Source organism: Tursiops truncatus, chromosome 9, assembly GCF_011762595.2.
Source record: "Tursiops truncatus isolate mTurTru1 chromosome 9, mTurTru1.mat.Y, whole genome shotgun sequence".
Taxonomy (NCBI): Eukaryota; Metazoa; Chordata; class Mammalia; order Artiodactyla; family Delphinidae; genus Tursiops; species Tursiops truncatus.
In genome coordinates this window covers 30,089,880-30,110,049 of record NC_047042.1, presented here as the reverse complement: position 1 = coordinate 30,110,049, position 20,170 = coordinate 30,089,880, and the positions used below count along the sequence as shown (strand labels likewise).

Here is a 20,170-nt window from a genome sequence, read left to right as displayed (position 1 = left end):
AGAATAGACATTTTTCAAAAAAAGACATACGAATGGCCAACAGGTACATAAAAAGGTGCTCAACATCACTTATCATCAGGAAAATGCAAATCAAAATCACAAGATATCACCTCACATGTCATAATGGCTATCATCTTAAAAAAAAAAAATGACTATCATCAAAAAGATAAGTGTTGGGCTTCCCTGGTGGCACAGTGAGAGTCTGCCTGCCGATGCAGGGGACATGGGTTCGTGCCCCGGTCCGGGAAGGTCCCACATACCGCGGAGCGGCTGGGCCCGTGAGCCTGTACTCTGCAACGGGAGAGGCCACAACAGTGAGAGGCCCGCGTACCGCAAAAAAACAAACAAACAAAAAAGATAAGTGTTGATGAGGATGTGGAGAAAAGGGAACCCCTGTGCACTGCTGTGGGAGTGTCAACTGATACGGTCATTATGGAAAACAGAATGGAGTTTCCTCAAAATATTGAAAATAGAACTACCATATGATCCAGCAATCCCACTTCCAGGAATGTATCAAAAGGAAATGAAAACAGAATCTTGAAGAGATACCTGTACTCCCATGTTTACTGCAGCACAAGTAATCAAGATATGGACATGAGCTAAGTGTCCATCAATAAATGAATGGATAAAGAAGATGTGGTGTATACATATACACAGTGGAATACCGTTCAGCCATGAGAGGTTAAGAAATCTTGCCATTTGCAACAACATGGATGGATCCTGAGAGCATTATGCTAAGTGAGATAAGCCAGACACAGAAAGACAAATACTGGAGGTATCACTTATATGTAGAATCTTAAAAAAAAAAAAAAAAAGTCAAACTCATAGAAATAGAGACTAGAACATGGTTCCCAGGGGCGAGGAGGAGGAATAGGGAGAGGTTGGTAAAAGGGTACAAACTTTCAGCTGTAAGATTAATAAAGTCTGAGCATCTACTGTAAAACATGGTGATTACAGTTGATAACACTGTATTATATAACTGAAATTTGTTAAGAGAGTATAACTTAAATGTTCACACACACACACAAAAAGATAAATACATGAGGTGATGGATATGTTAATTAACAACACGGGGGAAATCCTTCCGCAAGGTATACATTATCAAAATACGGTATCAAATCACCACAATGTACACTTGAAATATCTCAGAATTTTATTTGTTAATGATACATCAATAAAGCTGATTTTACAAAAGAGTAAGAAAAGATCATCACAAACCCAAAGAAGGTAGAAGAAACAAAATAATATAGATAAAAACAGAAATTAATGAGCTAGATGGCAAAGGTACAACAGAGGATCAACAAAGAAAAACAAACACTTAATGACTAACAAAATTGATAAAGCTTTGGTAAGGATGATTTAAAAGACAAAAAAATAAAAGTTACAATAACAAAAAGCAAAAGATAATATAACTAGAGATGAAAAGAGATTTAAAAGATATTAAAAGAAATTCTCTGAACATCATGATATAAAATTCTGAAAATTTTAACAAAATAAAATTTACCAAAACTGAACCAATAATAGAAACTGGAAAGATGATAAATAAATCAGTAAGTTTTAAAAACATCCAAGAGGGACTTCCCTGGTGGCACAGTGGTTAGAAATCTGCCTGCCAGTGCAGGGGACATGGATTCCATCCCTGTTCTGGGAAGATCCCACGCGCTGCAGAGCAACTAAGCCCATGCACCACAACTACTGAGCCTGTGCTCTAGAGCCTGTGAGCCACAATCACTGAGCCCGTGTGCCACAACGACTGAAGCCCATGCACCTAGAGCCCGTGCTCCGCAACGAGAGAAGCCACCGCAATGAGAAGGCTGCGCACCGCAACAAAGAGTAGCCCCCGCTCACCACAACTAGAGAACGCCTGTGTGCAGGAACAAAGGCCCAACACAGCCAAAAGTAAAAATAAATAAATAGATATATTTCTGGAAACAAAGAAAAAAAGCAATGAATACACAAGAAAATTAAAAAACAAAAAACAAATTAAAAAATCCAAGAGTAGAAAGGGAGAACTGATAACAAGGAAGTTCCTTATAAGGACAAGGAAGAAAATAAATGCTAACTATGGTGGTCCAAGGAACTATATAAACACTTCACATACATCGCCTCATTAATCCTCATGATATCCCCATGAGGTACTGCTGTACTATTTAATAGGTTCATTCAGCCAATGAAGAAAATGAGAATATGAGATGATAAGCAGATGCTTGAGGTCACACCAGTAAGGGGAACTGGTATCACTATTTTAGGCAGAACATTCAGTGGAGGCTTCATTACTAAGGTGGTATTAAGCTGAGTTTTAGAGAAGATGAATGAACTAGCCATGCAAATATCTGAGAGAGACTGTGCTCCTGGTAGAGGACAGAAAGATGCACAGGTGTGCCCGGTGTGCTCAAGGGATAACAAGATGGCCAGTGTTACTGAAGCACGGTGAGTAACAGGGCAGGGAGTAAGACATGAGGTCAGAGAGGTACTGAAGGCCAGATCAACTATGGAATTTGTTTTTCACTTCGGGTCAGAAGGAAAGAAACTACTGGAAAGTTGTGAGCAGAGGAATGAAGTGATTTGACTTATAGTTCAAAAGGATCACTCTGGCTGCTCTATGGAGAAATAAACTACAGGAGGCAAGAGGTGCAGCACGAAGACTCTTGCAAATCTCCAGGTTTAAATTTAGGAGGTGATGGTGGTGCAAAAATATTTGCTGATGGATCGTATGTGGATTACGGAAGAGAGAATTCAACAATGACTCCAAAGTTTTTGAGCATAAATGACTGGAATGCTAGAACTACCATTCTTGGAATGGCAAAGACTAAAGGAAGGAAAGCTGTTTTGTGTGAGGGGGTGTGGGGTGATGGGATTAGGAGTTCATTATTGCACCTGTTATATCTGAGGTGCTTATTACACATCCAAGTGGAGGTGTCAACTTGGCAGCTGGATGTATGAGTTTCAGAGTTTAGAGTAGTGTTCCAGGTGGAAGTATATATTTGGGAAAGAGCAGCACATAGATAGTATTTAAAGCCATGAAACTAGATGAAACTACTTAGTACAGACAGAGAAGATGATTCAGGACTGATCTCTGAAACAGTCCAACATTTAGAGGTTGGGGAAATGAGGAGAAAGCAGTGAAGGGGAGTAAAAAGGAGGAAAAGCAGAAGAGTGCTGACAAGAGCAGTCATGTGTATCAAACACTGCTCCAAGGTCAAGTAAGTGAAGGGGAGTAAAAAGGAGGAAAAGCAGAAGAGTGCTGACAAGAGCAGTCATGTGTATCAAACACTGCTCCAAGGTCAAGTAAGGTGAGGAAACTAACCCCTGGATTTCGCAACAAGACAATTACTGGTGACTCTGAAAAGAGCAGTTTCAGTGGTAGGTATTAAAGCTCATATGAATAGTTCAAGAGTGAATGGAGACCAAAAAAAAAAGGGAGGCATGGTTTTGTAATAAAGGAAGGGGTACTAAGAAAAAGCTAGAAGTGAATGTGGGGTTAGGAAAGTTTCTCTGTTTCATTTTTTAAGATGGGGAAAATAACAACATGCTTATATGCTGTGATGTGTGGGAAGATCTAGAAAAGGAAAAATTAATGGAAGGGGACAACCGCTGGAGCTAACACCTTAAACAGAAAAGACAGGATGGGATGCAGTACACAGGCGAAAAGACTGGCCTTTGGTAGCAAATGATTAGCGTCTCCCTACTAAGAGGGGGAAAAGGCAGAGTACAGTGGTCCCTCAGTACTCATGAAGGACTGGTTCCAGGAGCCACCCCAGATATCAAAGTCCATGGGTGCTCAAGTCCCTTATATGTACAAGTCCCATATACATCTGATCCACAGCTGGTTGATTCATGGAGGTGAAACCTGCAGATATGGACAGCCAACAGTACATGGAATGCTACGCTTAGGAAGGGCAATTGAACAGCATGCTGGATCGTTTACGGTCTCTCTAACTCAGCAATTTTGTTTGCAGAAATTTACCTCTTTAGGAAATAATCATTCTAAGTATAAAGACTTAGCTACTAGAATATTATACTTTAAAGTGAAAAATTGAAGGCATCATAAAAGACCAATAATCATTGGCTACTACTAGACTTTTTTGGCCTAAAATCCATTCAAGGAAAAAATCTTTAAAGTTACACCAAGCAGTAACTCAGAAAAAACTTAACTTTTCTCACTGGTACACAACCTAAAACTTAATTAAACCAATTTTAAATATGAAATATTTTTTAGGATGTTTTCTCTTAACATATTTCATGTATTTAGCTTCAGAAGGATAAAACTCTATTTCAAAAGACTAACAGCTAATAAATATTTTTTAAAGTTCAACTTCACCAGCAATCAAATAAATGCAAACCGAAACAACAACAGGATATCATTTTTTACTTACAGAATTAGCCACACCTTTAAGTTGGAAACTGCGGAGGCAGGCACTGTCACATATTGCTGATAGGATCTACATTAGTATGGCCTCTCTGGACATGCTCTCTTGACAGCATGTTTCAAAAGTTTCAATGACATATATACTAGAAATTCTACTTCCAGGATTTTTTTTTAAATTTATTTTTGGCTGTGCTGGGTCTTCGTTGCTACACGTGGGCTTTCTCTAGTTGCAGCAAGCGGGGGCTACTCTTCGATGAGGTGTGAGGGCTTCTCATTGCAGTGGCTTCTATTGTTGCGGGGCATGGGCTCTAGGTGCGCGGGCTTCAGTAGTTGTGGCATGCGGGCTCAGTTGTTGTGGCTCGCAGGCTCTAGAGCACAGGCTCAGTAGCTGTGGTGCACGGGCTTACTTATTCTGTGGCATGTGGGATCTTCCTGGACCAGGGCCCAAACCCATGTCCCCTGCATTGGCAGGCAGATTCCTAACCACTGTGCCACCAGGGAAGCCCCTACTTCCAGGATTTTAACTTAAAGAAATAATGATGGTTCTGCATAAAAAGATGTAGTGACAAGGATATTAACTGCAATACTATATACGACGAAACTAAATGCACTCCAGAAGTACAATAACTGGGTTAACATACTATACTAACAATGAATTCTATTTATTTTAGGAAATGATGCTATAGAAGGACAGTTAAAGATGTGCAACAATGTTCATTATACAGTATTAAGGGAAACAGTTACATGTATATTATGCTTCCATTTTAATTTAAAAATATTCCTATGTACAGAAAAGGCTGAAAGCTATCCATCAAAATGTTAATGCTTCTAGCAGTTGCTCCTTAAATGTAAGATGAGTGACTTAAGCTTTCTTCTACTTTCTACTTTTCTGTACTTTCCAACTATTCTACAATAAACACTTAATTTTCCAAATAAGTTAAAAGCAGTAATTTGGGGAGGGACAGACTCTTATGGTTTCTTAAATGAGGCATCAAATAGAATTTTTAAAAATTGTGTCTAATTACAGGTACATTTGGGTGGAAGTAATTCAATTTTTAAAATATTGGCTCTTTATGACTATTAGGATAGTTTAAATCTTTCTAAAAAGAAAAGCTCCATGGTCTGTAATGCTAACTGGGTTACGACTAGGTTGAATTGGTATTTCCTTTCTTGTTTATATAACAAGATGGTAGGAATCCTTTAGTATACAAAGAAGAGGAAGCTATACATATATGTTTGGATTAGTGCATCAAAGGAAGAGGAAATTGCACAAAAAAATCAGACAAAAGTGGCTAAGCAGCTGGGGACACAGAATATAGGTCATTAAACTCATTCTGAGGGCACCAGATGAGAAGGCTTCATTATCATATCTTTTTAAAAGCACTGTAATAATTACTACAGTCTCTTAGGTACGAAAAGAGAAAAATTTGTATTTACATTTTTCTTCATATTTTAATTTAAATTATTTCCTAAATCGCTAAAAATAGCCTTTCTAACTGCATTCTGATGACCAAACTCCTCTCTCCAACTGTCATCTTGCTCTTTAATTTCAGACTTGAGGCCCACTCTGCACAAACTAGCTGTGTGACTATGGCCAAGGTATTTAACCTCTCTGTGTTTCAGTTTTCTCATTTAAAAATAAGGACAGTGGTGCTTACCTCACTGGCTTCTGAGGAGATTAATGAGTTAATAGAAGTAAACGACTTAAAACAATGCTTGCTATATAATAAACATGCAATAAATGGTATTGACATTTTTACTAGTATTGTTTTGAACTATCCGTTATCTTCACAAAATGTCCTATAATCCAAACATATCCCAAAAGAGTACAATTTTATGCCTGTTAAAAACATCTTCTTGGTGTATTTCTTTTCTAGATCTAATGTAACAGACTTATCCCTTTTCCCAAGGGATCTACTTACTTAAGTTAGAAATCTTTGTACCATAATACTCTATTCCTCCTTCTCCTTCATCACCTAAAATATCTTCACACTCCTAGCTCTGAAATCATAGTGACTTCTCTTACTAGATGGTGATTATCTTGGATACAGGGATTGCATTCCTTTTTAGAAGTTCACAGAGTTCCTATAGTCTTGACATGTATGTATCCCTAGGAAAGTTTCTTTAGGCACTCAATAAATGTATCTTGGGTGTGTGTGTATGTTTGTGTGTACATATACATATATTACATATATACATATATTACTCACTCTATCTCCCTTACAGCTTTGGCCTGATCATAACATTTCAGAAGTATATAAAGAGAGGGGAGCAGAGTCAAGATGGCAGGCTAGGAGGACGCGGAATTCGCATCTCCCGCACAACTAGGGCACCTAGCTGGCACCGGTGGGGGACCACAGACACCTAAGGGGACGGGAGGAACCCCCAGCGACCGGGTAGGACATGGGGCCTGGGTGGAAGGGACGGGGGAGGAGAAGTGGAGGCGGGAAAGGACTGGCGGCCCTGGACTGGCGGCCCTGCGGGGCGGCTGGGGGAGGGGAGGAGTTCCTACACCCAGTGGGACCCACCCACGAGATGGGGGAGACCCTGGGGGAGACAGTGGGGGAGGGGCGTGAAGGAATGGAAGGGAACGGGGCCAGGCTTTCCCTGTCCACTTAGGCACCGGGGAGCCTCTTGGGCTCCCGGGCCTAATCCTCTGCCCTCGGAGCCTCCCTCCTGCCCGCAGAACCCAAGCCCCGCCCCTACACCCCCACCCAGGGCCTTACCTCTACGCTTGGAGACACCTCAGAGACCCCCTCCAACGTGCTGGGCCTAAACCCCACCCACACGCCCTCACCCACGACCTTACCTCCAAACTCTGGAACCCCACACGCCAGAGGCCCTTCTTTGGACGTGCTATTCCTCCCCTTCTGGGCGGGGCCTAAGCAGAGGCCCTGCTCTACACTTGAACGTCGCCAGCCTAGGCCCCGCCCACAAAGCCTTTTCCAGCTGGCGTGGGTCTTGAGCCTAGACCCTTCCCCACACTGAAACATCAGGCCCCACGCTGAAATGTCACCCCCCACCTAGGCTCCGCCCCACCCTAAACCCCACCCCTGCCTATGTTCCAAACCCTGCCTGAACTCTGCCCCACTTAGTCAAGGCTTTCTTTTTTCTTCTTTTAGGTTGGGGTTCTATTTTACCCTGTTGTTGATTCATTTATACTTTTATTTTTTCTAATAAATCTTTTATTTTTCTAATTTTATTGTATTCTTTACACTTTGTTACTGCTCTGCTCCTTTTGGCTTGTTCCCTCCCTTTTCTTAAATTTATTTATTTATTTGTTTATTTTCTTTTTTCTGTTGTGGTTTTGTTTTACTTTGTTGAAGTTGTTTCAATTATATTTTTATTTTTTCTAATATATTTTTTATCTTTCTAATTTTATTTTATTTTTTATTCTTTGTTATTGTACTGCTTGCTTTTTTTTTTTTTTTTTTTTTGCCACACCATGCAGCTTGCCGAATCTTGGTTCCCAGGCCGAGGGTTGGCCCGAGCTCCTGTGGTGGGAGTGCCAAGCCCAAACTGCTGGACTAACGGAGAACCTCAGACCCCAGGGAATATTAATTGGAGTGAGGCCTCCCAGAGGTCCTCATCTCAGCACCAAGACCTGGCTCTACCCAACTGCCTGCAAACTCCAGTGCTGGACGCCTCAGGCTAAACAACCAGTAAGACAGGAATAAAGCCCCAACCCAACCATCAAAAAAAACAACTGAAATGACAAAATAATATGTTACAGACAGAGAAGCAAGGTAAAAACGTACAAGATCAAATAAATGCAGACAAAATAGGCAAGCTACCTGAAAAAGAATTCAGAGTAATGATAGTAAAGATGATCCAAAATCTCAGAAACGGAATGGAGAAAATATAAGAAACGTTTAACAAAGATCTAGAAGAACTAAAGAGCAAACAAACAGTGATGAACAACACAATAACTGAAATGTAAAATACTCCAGAAGGAATCAATAGCAGAGTAACTGAGGCAAAAGAACAGATAAGTGAGCTGGAAAATAAAATGGTGGAAATAACTGGTGGGGAGTAGAATAAAGAAAAAAGAATGAAAAGAATTGAGGATACTCTCAGAGACCTCTGGGAGAACATTAAACGCACCAACATTTGAATTATAGGGGTCCCAGAAGAAGAGAAAAAGAAAGGGACTGAGAAAATATTTGAAGAGATTACAGTCAAAAACTTCCCTAACATAGAAAAGGAAATAGTCAATCAAGTCCAGGAAGCTCAGCGAGTCCCATACAGGATAAACCTAAAGAGAAACACGCCGAGACGCACATTAATCAAACTATCAAAAATTAAATACAAACAAAAAATATTAAAAGCAGCAAGGGAAAAGCAACAAATAACATACAAGGGAATCCCCATAAGGTTAACAGCTGATCTTTCAGCAGAAACTCTGCAAGCCAGAAGGGAGTGGCAGGACATATTTAAAGGGAAGAAACTACAACCAAGATTACTCTGCCCAGCAAGGATCTCATTCAGATTGACAGAGAAATCAAAAGCTTTACAGACAAACAAAAGCTATGAGAATTCAGCACCACTAAACCAGCTTTACAACAAATGCTAAAGGAACTTCTCTAAGAGGGAAACACAAGAGAAGAAAAAGACCCACAAAAACAACCCCAAATCAGTCATGAAAATGGTAATAGGAACATACATATCGAAAATCACCTTGAATGTAAATGGATTAAATGCTCCAACCAAAAGACACAGACTGGCTGAACGGATATAAAACCAAAATCCTTATATATGCTATCTACAAGAAACCCACTTCAGACCTAGGGACACAGACTGAAAGTGAGGGGATGGAAAAAGATATTCCATGCAAACGGAAATCACAAGAAAGCTGGAGTAGCAATACTCATATCAGATAAAATAGACTTTAAATTAAAGACTGTTACAAGAGATGAGGAAGGACACTACATAATGATCAAGGGATCAATCCAAGAAGAAAGTGTAACAATTATAAATATTTATGCACCCAACAAAGGAGCACCTCAAAATACATAAGGCAAATGCTAACAGCCATAAAAGGAGAAATTGACAGTAACACAGTAATACTGGGGGACTTTAACATCCCACTTACACCAATAGATCATCCAGCCAGAAAATCAATAAGGAAACACAAGCTTTAAATGACATAATAGACCAGACAGACTTAATTGATATCTTTAGGACATTACACTTGAAAGCGGAAAAATACACTTCTTCTCAAGTGCACATGAACGTTCTCCAGAATAGACCACATCTTGGGACAAAAATCAAGCCTTGGAAAATTTAAGAAAATTGAAATCGTATCAAGCATCTCTTCCAACCACAATGCTATGAGTTTAGAAATCAATTACAGGAAAAAAACTGTAAAAAACACAAATACATGGAGGCTAAACAGCGTGCTGCTAAACAGCCAAGAGATCATTGAAGAAATCAAAGAAGAAATTAAAAAATACCTAGAAACAAATGACAACGAAAACACAACGATCCAAAAACCTATGGGATGCAGAAAAAGCAGTTCTAAGAAGGAAGTTCAGAGCAATTCAAACTCACCTCAAGACACAAGAAAAATCTCAAATAAACAATCTAACCTTACACCTACAGCAATTAGAGAAAGAAGAACAAAGAAAACCCAAAGTTAGTAGAAGGAAAGAAATCATAGAGACTTCACTGGTGGCACAGTGGTTAAGAATCCGCCTGCCAATGCAGGGGACACTGGGTCAAGCCCTTGTCTGGGAAGATGCCACATGGCACGGAGCAACTAAGCCTGTGCACCACAACTACTGAGCCTGCACTCTAGAGCCTGCAAGCCACAACTACTGAAGCCTGCGTGCCACAACTTGAAGCCCGTGTGCCTAGAGCCCATGCTCCGCAACAAGAGAAGCCACCACAATGAGAGGCCCAGGCACTGCAACAAAGAGTAGCCCCTGCTCGCTGCAACTAGAGAAAGCCTGCGCACAGCAACAAAGACCCAATGCAGCCAGAAATAAATAATAAATAAATACAATTTTTTTTAAAAATTCAACACCCATTTATGATAAAAACTCTCCAGAAAGTGGGCATAGAGGGAACCTTCCTCAACCTAATAAAAGCCATATATCACAAACCCACAGCAAACATCATTCTCAATGGTGAAAAACTGAAACCATTTCCTCTAAGGTCAGGAACAAGATAAGGATGTCCACTCTCGCCACTATTATTCAACATAGTATTGGAAGCCCTAGCCACAGCAATCAGAGAAGAAAAATAAATAAAAGGAATACAAATTGGAAAAGAAGATGTAAAACTGTCACTGTTTGCCAATGACATGATACTATACATAGAAAATCCTAAAGATGCCACCAGAAAACTACTAGAACTAATCAATGAATTTGGTAGGGTTGTAGGATACAAAATTAATGCACAGAAATCTCTTGCATTCCTATACAGTAACAATGAAAGATCAGAAAGAGAAATTAAGGAAACAATCCCATTTACCATTGCAACAAAAAGAATAAAATACCTAGGAATAAACCTACCTAAGGAGGCAAAAGACCTGTAATCAGGAAACTATAAAACACTGATGAAAGAAATCAAAGATAACATAAACAGATGGAGAGATATACCATGCTCCTGGATTGGAAGAATCAATATTGTGAAAATGGCTGTACTACACCCAAAGCAATCTACAGGTTCAATGCAATCCCTATCAAATTACCAATGGCATTTTTTACAGAACTAGAACAAAAAATTTTACAATGTGTATGGAAACACAAAACACCCTGAATAGCCAAAGCAATCTTGAGAAAGAAAAACAGAGCTGCAGGAATCAGGCTCCCTGACTTCAGACTATAAATACTACAAAGCTACAGTAATCAGGACAGTATAGTACTGGCACAAAAACAGAAATATAGATCAATGGAACGGGATAGAAAGCCCAGAGATAAACCCACGCACATATGGTCACCTTATCTTTGATAAAGAAGGCAAGAATATACAATGGAGAAATGACAGCCTCTTAAATAAGTGGTGCTGGGAGAAATGGACAGATACATGTAAAAGAATGAAATTAGAACACACCCTAACACCGTACACAAAAATAAACTCAAAATGGATTAAATAAGGCCAGACACTATAAAACTCTTAGAGGAAAATACAGGCAAAACACTATATGACATAAATCACAGCAAGATCCTTTTTGACCCATCTCCTAGAGTAAGGGAAATAAAAACAAAAATAAACAAATCGGACCTAATGAAACTTCAAAGCTTTTGCACAGCAAAGGAAACCATAAACAAGACGAAAAGACAACCCTCAGAATGGGAGAAAATATTTGCAAATGAAACAATGGACAAAGGATTAATCTCCAAAATATATAAGCAGCTCATGCAGCTAAATATCACAAAACCAAACAACCCAATTCAAAAATGGGTGGAAGACCTAAATATACATTTCTCCAAAGGAGATATACAGATGGCCAACAAATACATGAAAAGATGCTCAGCATCACTAATCATTAGAAAAATGCAAATCAAAACCACAATGAGGTATCAGCTCACACTGGTCAGAAAGGCCATCATCAAAAAATCTAGAAAAAATAAGTGCCAGAGAGGGTGTGGAGAAAAGGGAACCCTCCTGCAATGTTGGTGGGAATGTAAACTGACACAGCTACTATGGAGAACAGTATGGAGTTTCCTTAAAAAAACTAAAAATAGAACTACCATATGACCCAGCAATCCCACTACTGGGCATATACTCTGAGAAAACCATAATTCAAAAAGAGTCATGTACCACAATGTTCATTGCAGCACTATTTACAATAGCCAGGACATGGATGCAACCTAAACGTCCACTGACAGAAAAATGGATAAAGAAGATGTGGCACATATATATAATGGAATATTACTCAGCCATAAAAAGGAAGAAAATTGAGTTATTTGTAGTGAGGTGGATGGACCTAGAATCTGTCATACAGAGTGAAGTAAGTCAGAAAGAGAAAAACAAATACCATATGCTAATGCATATGTATGGCATTTCAAAAAGTGGTACTCATGAACCTAGTGGCAGGGCAGGCATAAAGACACAGACGTAGAGAATGGACTTGAGGGCACAAGGGGGGAAGGGTTAGCTGTGACGAAGTGAGAGAGTAGCACTGACATATATACACTACCAAATGTAAAGTAGATAGCTAGTGGGAAGCTGCTGCACAGCACAGGGAGATCAGCTCGATGCTTTGTGACGACCTAGAGGGGTGGCATAGGGAGGGTGGGAGGGAGGCGCAAGAGGGAGGGAATATGGGGATATATATGGAGATATATGTATACATATAGCTGATTCACTTTGTTGTACAGCAGAAACTAACACAACACTGTAAAGCATTTATACTCCAATAAAGATGTGAAAAAGAAAGAAGTATATAAAGATCATTATTCTATTTGGGAAGTCAATTATGCAAGAAGATCTTCAGAATAGATTTCATCTGATTAATTTTCAATGCTGATGAGATTATGGAAAATCCGTAACTCTCACAAAATACTGGTAGCAGGATAAATTGATACAACTCTAAGAACAGACTTTAAGAGCCACAAAATTTTTCACTGTACTTACCTGAATAACTCTATAAATGCACAACAGAAACAAAAGGAAAATTTATTTGCACAAAAATGTTCATTATTCTTTTCATTATAATGGAGATAAATGAAAAACAATTTAAATAATGAATTATAGTTTTGTAATCTCAATGGACTATTACAGAGCTATTAAAGTTATTATATTGACTACAGCAGTAGAAATACACGCTATTTTTTAAAAACTATATTTACACTGGGATTACAATTATGTAAAAACTATATATTTATATATATACTAAAAACACAACTGGAGTTTATATTTTTGAATGATCTCTGATACTGAAATAAATGTTTTATAAAAAGTAGTTTTAATCAGATGAATATATTGCACAAGACATTCAATTATAAATTAAGATTTCAATAACATATTTCAAAATGTCAAATACCTTTGGGTAAACTTCAAATATGGTGTATAGTCTATTACAGCAGGAAAGTTGCCATCTAATCCTTCTCCCTTCAGGCAGAAGCTAAGACAATAGACAGTAAATATATTAATACATTAAAATTTAAATCAAAGTGTTATAAACAATCTCTTGTTAGAGACATTTGTTTCATCAAATTGCAGGTGAATTTCTTATTTGTAATTTAAATGTGACTTGTTATAAACACCTCATAAAGATATTCTACCTTCCATATCAATAACAAAAGCTTGTATGAGTTAATAACACTGTTACATAAATATATCATGCAAAAGTAAAATTTACTGAGAAATCTGTTCAAACATTATTTATTTCATACTATCCTCGTCTTTACTAAATTCTTAAGACATCGCTAGAGAATTTTCAGATGAAGCCTTGTTGTTCACATTTACAAATTCTCAGGTGATACTTAATATCTCCTAAAAAGAAAATCTCCTAATTAGAAAAAAAATTCATGGGGCTTCCCTGGTGGCACAGTGGTTGAGAGCCCGCCTGCCAATTCAGGGGACGTGGGTTTGAGCCCTGGTCCGGGAAGATTCCACATGCCACGGAGCAGCTGGGCCCGTGCGCCACAGCTGCTTAGCCTGAGCTCTGGAGCCCGCAAGCCACAACTACCGAGCCCACCTGCTACAACTACTGAAGCCCGTGCACCTAGAGCCCGTGCTCTGCAACAAGAGAAGCCACCTCAATGAGAAGCCCGTGCATTGCAAGGAAGAATAGCCCCTGCTAGCCTCAACTTGAGAAAGCCCACAAGCGGCAACGAAGACCCAGTGCGGCCAAAAATAAATAAATACAATTAATTAATTTAAAAAAAAAGAAAAAAATTCATATATGAACCACTACCTTCTGGTTTCTTTGGGAAATGTGCCTGTTGAAATACTTGTTCTAATATGTTAATATCAAGGGTGCAGTATGTATTTTTCCAGAATTGACTAAGGAAAGAATCAAAGTGGCAACATTTTACATGGGTTTTCCTTCATTTCTAGAAACATTACTAATGCATCTTTAAGACACTTTCTCTCTATACATTATCAGTGGGTTACAATAAGCCAAGAGTTTAGATTCTTAACCCAGGTTTTTTTTTTCCCCAACCAAAAACTAAATGAAGTTGTAAAGTATTTGGACAGAGCCAGCAACATGCCATGTAAAAAGTTAACACCCTTAGAGGGATCATAAAGACAACCTTCAAAACTGCATCTATCACATTCATCATAAAGAATTAAGCTAATTAACCCAATCCCACTTATCAAATTTTAAATAGAGGAAAGTTACACTTACAAAGTGAAAAGTATTTTGAAAAAGAAGTGAGTTACTAGAAAAAGTTAACCTCAGTGAAACTGGGTAGCATTATTTTTTAGTTCAAAAAATGAACTAAAAATGAAAACTAGATTTTCATTTAAGTTTTATACTTATTTGTTAACATTCTTGTGATATATTTTAAGTGATATATTTAAGTGATATATTTAATGATATATTTAAGTGATATATTTCAATAAAAATATAGGGCTTCCCTGGTGGCGCAGTGATTGAGAGTCCACCTGCCGATGCGGGGGACATGGGTTCGTGCCCTGGTCCGGTAGGATCCCACATGCCGCGGAGCAGCTGGGCCCGTGGGCCATGGCTGCTGAGCCTGCGCGTCCAGAGCCTGTGCTCCGCAACGGGAGAGGCCACAGCAGTGAGAGGCCCGCATACCACACACACACACACACACACACACAAAATATATATATATGTGTATATATATACACATATATATATACATATAATACTTCCTTCATTCTCATGTTTCAGTTCTTATTCTAGACAAACCTTTTACTTTTAGTACAATGTAAAATCTTAGATCAATTAAAGAAATGCAAAAGGATGCTGCCATCAACCTAAAAAGAACTTACAATGTCCATTTTTAGTACTTGTAATCTTATTCTGAAATCAATTCATCTTGTTGATAATAAAAGCAAATATTAACAAAATTTTTAATATTTTAGATACAAAACAAGAAAAATAACATACCTAAGATAGCCTGTCAATATCCTCTTTATCTCACCACATGAGACAATGAAAATCTTTCTGGATTTGAATCTTCTTTTAGTGTATTTCTTTTTCATTTTAAAGCAGTAGTTGAAAAATACTAAGAGATGAGATCCAAAACCTTCCTTCAGTGCTACCAGAGCGCATGACTTCTCTGCTTGGCAGGATGTGGTCCAAGCTTTCTTTTTACCCAAACTAGAGAGCAAGGTTGTCAGTTCATTCCCTAAGTTTGAGACAGCCTCTTTTTTGAGAGCAAACCTATTTAGAAAACTGATCTCATTCGAAAGGGAACAACATAAATCAAATCAATATCCAACAGTGTGCTTTACTTAGAAAACTGAAAGAAAAGAATCATAAGTGGAAACTATTATGAGGTAGAATAACTTTAAGTCATAATGCATATAGTTAGATGAAATACCTGAAATCAATAGCATTGAGTCCAAGCAGCATGCCAGCAAGCATATTTGCTTCCTCACCCAAGACAATTGCTCCATCTTCATAAAATCTCCTAAAAAATGACATGGGTGAACACATAAATATTAAAAACTGACTGAAGTTTCATCTACAGAAATCACTTAGAGCCCAAGCTCAAGTAGAAAGAACTAAATTTTATTTAATTTGTCACAACAAGAACAAACTTGGATCACTCAAGTCTTGCAGATACTTAGGAAAAAAAGCTGCCACTGTAACAAAGAAAATCATTCTAAGTGCTTATACCTCTCTTAAAAAGAATCCCCAAAGTGACTCATTCAAGGGGTCTACAGTGTCTAGCATTTTTCTCTAAGAGTGAAGCAATATAAATGTCAACTGAAAGGTGGTAAATTCACAGTCATTTATACTGGTCTATTTTCAATACTAGGTAGATTATTATTCTATACATAGAACAAACACAAACACACATTCTGTTTTTCTGTAATTCCAAAGGTTATTAACTAAATTAAGAACTAGGAAGGTGTGATTAATAGTAATTTATGCTAACCTTTAACACTACAATACTAATAGGGCAGATGGGCTAGCAAGGTGGCTGCCTATGAAAAAAAAGTATTCATCATATCTTTGACAAAAAGTGAATATGAATCTATTTTGCTAATTCCTTGAAAGCTTTCTGTTTTGATCAATGTTAATTTTTAAAATACTAAAGTTTTATTTTAAAATATTTAAAATAAATATTTTGAAAAAAATATTATTTAATATGGGCTTAAGGTATTTTTCCACAAAAGAATGTAAGATCATTGAATTTACTTCTTTTTAAGAATAATAGTATGCAAAAACTAGTTTATGTCCAGTAACAGGGATAATTAAATTATTATAACTATTTATATTACACATAGTCAACACCACTCTGTAACACCCCACTAACTAAAAGGAAAGTTTCTTATTAAAGGAAATTTGTCTTGCTCTTTTCCATATTCATGAGTTTATAAAGGCTGCATGTAAAGTTTATAATACTAGCATCAATACTGAAACAGTCCACAGTTTACCAAATACTTTTACAATCATACTATTTAATAATTGCAAAGCCCATGAAGTAAATGCTGAAGGAACTGTCATTCATTTCAAATTCACCACCAAGAAGTGAGTCAGGTTAAAACAATTTGCCCAAGCTTATGTGGATAAACTTATCAAGGAGGAAAACCAATCCTTCTTACTTTAAGTTCTGCATATTTTCTATTAAACCATAATACTTCTTTTAAAACAAAAATATTTAAAGAGAATTTAACCTCTGTTACGGACCTTAAGGAATTTTACATGAATAAAAAGTACAAAGAAAAATAAAAGACTCTTTACCCTCTGACAGATGTAAGGCTGCCAACAAACATGGTGGGAAGACTAGCTTGGATTAGATGTTTTCTGTTTCCTTGGACATATGGGAATTGTTTTCATTCATTTACATAAAAGGAGAAAAACTAAAAGTTCCAGCCTAACAAAGATTAGTAAAATAAATGGAAGTAATTTCTACATATTCAACTGAGGTGTTCCACAAAAAGGTAATCTAAGATATATAGATTTGTCTAAAAGATATTTAGACAAATCTATATATCTGAGATCTTGTCTCTGCCCCAATGGCTAAATCGGCCGTTGATTGAATATTTTATCAACTCCTGGAAGAACTATGATTCCAGTGGTTCTAGACCACCACATTCTATGGGACACAGGTGTTTGTTCTGGCTTTTGACACTGGCAATGACCCATTATTCCTAGTACTTCCCTATATAAGAAAAGGTATACTTTTATTTGCTACCTTGAGCCCACCATGTTTTAAAGTACATTCTAGGAGTCAGATCAAAACTATTCTTGCTTGTTTCCTAATGTTAATATTATATTAGGAACTAATGAAAAATACCTGAAACAAAAACTAACTGGTTTTTAGAAAAAATTTTAAGCCTAAAGGTCATTTATGTGTGTGTATATCATATTGTTTTACTGAGGTTTTTTGGCTTTTGTTTTACTACTGATTTTTTTAAGCTAACCTATATAAGTGAAGTGCTTGCTATACGTGAAATCAATAATTCCACTCAAATAAAACCAAGCATGAAGCATAATGCTGCAAAGACCTGATTTAATTTAACAGTTTTCACTGCAACAGAGGGGAAGGGAGGAAAAATGGAAGAGGAAAGGCTAGTTAAGAGAATTGTCCATTGTATGCTGAACTTTTCATTATTAGTCCTGGTTAAAAAAACAAAAAATTTTCAGTAAATGTAATTCTAACTTTGAGATAACAAATTTTTAAAATAACAATATTTAAAAGAATACTAAGTGATCTGCAAAAGATTATATTTCTATCATTTAATCAAAGAATTAATCAGAGACAACACACTCATTCATGTATATTAGAGAGGTAGAAGCTATCAGGAAAAATTTATTTTATATTCCCTTAATCAAACCAACATATCAATAATTTTGACTGAAAATCTGATTCTTGTTATCAATATTTTCAAAGACTTCTAAAGACTGTAAGCTTTCAATTTCTTCATTTTATCTCATAGAAAAATTGGAACATTAATAAAGTTTGCTTATATAATCAAGATTATGTAACCAATGAGCCAAGAGCAAAGCCTAAGATGACTAATCCAATAATAGTAAGGTATATACTAAAAAAATTCCCTTTTTTGTTGAAAATATTTTTTGTTCTAAAGAAAATATTTTTATGAGCAGGATCTAACCAAAAGAGCATACTGACTTGCAAAAATGTATTATAAATATTGAAAGTACCAAGGTGAAAAATATATTAAATACTTCTGTTTAAAGATTTATATAGTAGACTATATCTTTAAAGAAGTTTTGTATTTTAGAAGCAAAGGAAAACTGTGAGCAACTATTTGATATTACTGTGGTCTGGAAGAAAAGCTCCCACTTTCTATTAGGTATACTCTTTCCAATTATTTGTATGTTGACTAGAAATATATTAGAAACTAGAAAAAGTATTTAAAATAATACCCTAATAAGAATAATACTCTTTTTATTAACACATATAATTTAATTTTAGTTGAAATATGTGTCTATAATGCCATCCTTAGTGTTCATTCTGAAAGACTATTTTAAGGCCTTTCAGGTACTTCAATAACAAATATCCTTTGGGTGGGATCCAAAGTGAACAACCAGAATAGATGATGTTGATATTGCACAATACCATGCTTCAAAATTTCCTTTTTTGAGTCATAAGTTATTCCACACACTAAAAGTGCAATATTAAAATATGAGAAAGCTTATCTTATAAACCAAAGAAATTTCTTTATCAACATCTTGTTCTCTTCCCCAGTTTAGCCCTTACATAAGAAACTTGAAGGGAGGAGATAAAGAAGATTCTCCCTCATGACATACAAAACAAATTACAGCATTATAAAGAAATGTTCTATTCTAAGTCAAATGGAATCAGGATGAAAAACTGGCCAAAAAATAAATCTCCAAAAGGTCTTGCTAAGAATGTGAGATTCTTTAATTATTTTTATCAATAAATACATAATATAGCAAGAACTGTGCTATATCCTATAGATAAAATGGTGAACAAGGTAAACATGACCCCTCTTTATGGAGCTTATAGTCTAGGGGAGAGGACAGGCTGAAAAAAGATAATCAGAGATGGTAAGTAGTATAAAGTAAATAAATAAGTTGTTGAGGTAGAGAAAAAATAAAGGAGAACCCAACTTTGAAGAAAGTCATTAGGAAAGACATTCTCAAGTGTTTAGTCTGAGACCTTAGGCCCAGAGAAGTTTGATCACCCAGGGCTCTGTAGGCCACATAACATTAACAATAATTGTAAACATATACTGAGTGCCAGGCACAGTTATAAGTGCTTTACGTGAATTATCTTGCTTAACTTTACCACCAAATACTATGCCATGGAGGGAGTAAGCAATTTACCCAAGATTCCACAGCCAGAAAGTGGCGAATCCAGGGTCTGACTCCAGGGAATGTATTTGCAGAGCCTGCTGGCTAAAGTAATGAGAAACCATTTCAATGTTTAAAGTGGGAATTGACAGGATCCCTTTTACTTTTAAGACTGGCTGGAAGCTGGGTGGCTACTGGGAGGGGGCAAACTGGAATCTCAGTTGGGAAGACAATAGGGGAGTATAAGCAAGAGATGAGAAAGGTATGCATTACACTTGCAGCCATGGCGATAAAGGTAAATGGGTAGATTCGAGATAAATTTTGGAGATAGGATCGAAAAGAGTTGCTACTGGAACGACTGGAAAGAATGAAGGAGAGGGGCTTCCCTGGTGGCGCAGTGCAGGGGACACCTGCCAATG

The 20,170-nt window shown here is 37.1% G+C and overlaps 1 protein-coding gene across 10 annotated transcripts in view; it reads right to left on the bottom strand.

Moving 5' to 3' along the window:
- RUNDC3B (RUN domain containing 3B) overlaps window positions 1-20,170 on the bottom strand; it is a 148,231-nt gene that overhangs the window by 48,360 nt on the left and 79,701 nt on the right. For all 10 annotated transcript variants that reach the window (XM_073809626.1, XM_073809630.1, XM_033862963.2 and 7 more), the window contains 2 exons: window positions 15,841-15,930; window positions 13,362-13,442 (listed from right to left, as the gene is read on the bottom strand). In XM_073809626.1, coding sequence (XP_073665727.1) covers window positions 13,362-13,442; window positions 15,841-15,930 — 171 coding nt within the window. The remainder of the gene's footprint in view (window positions 1-13,361; window positions 13,443-15,840; window positions 15,931-20,170) is intronic.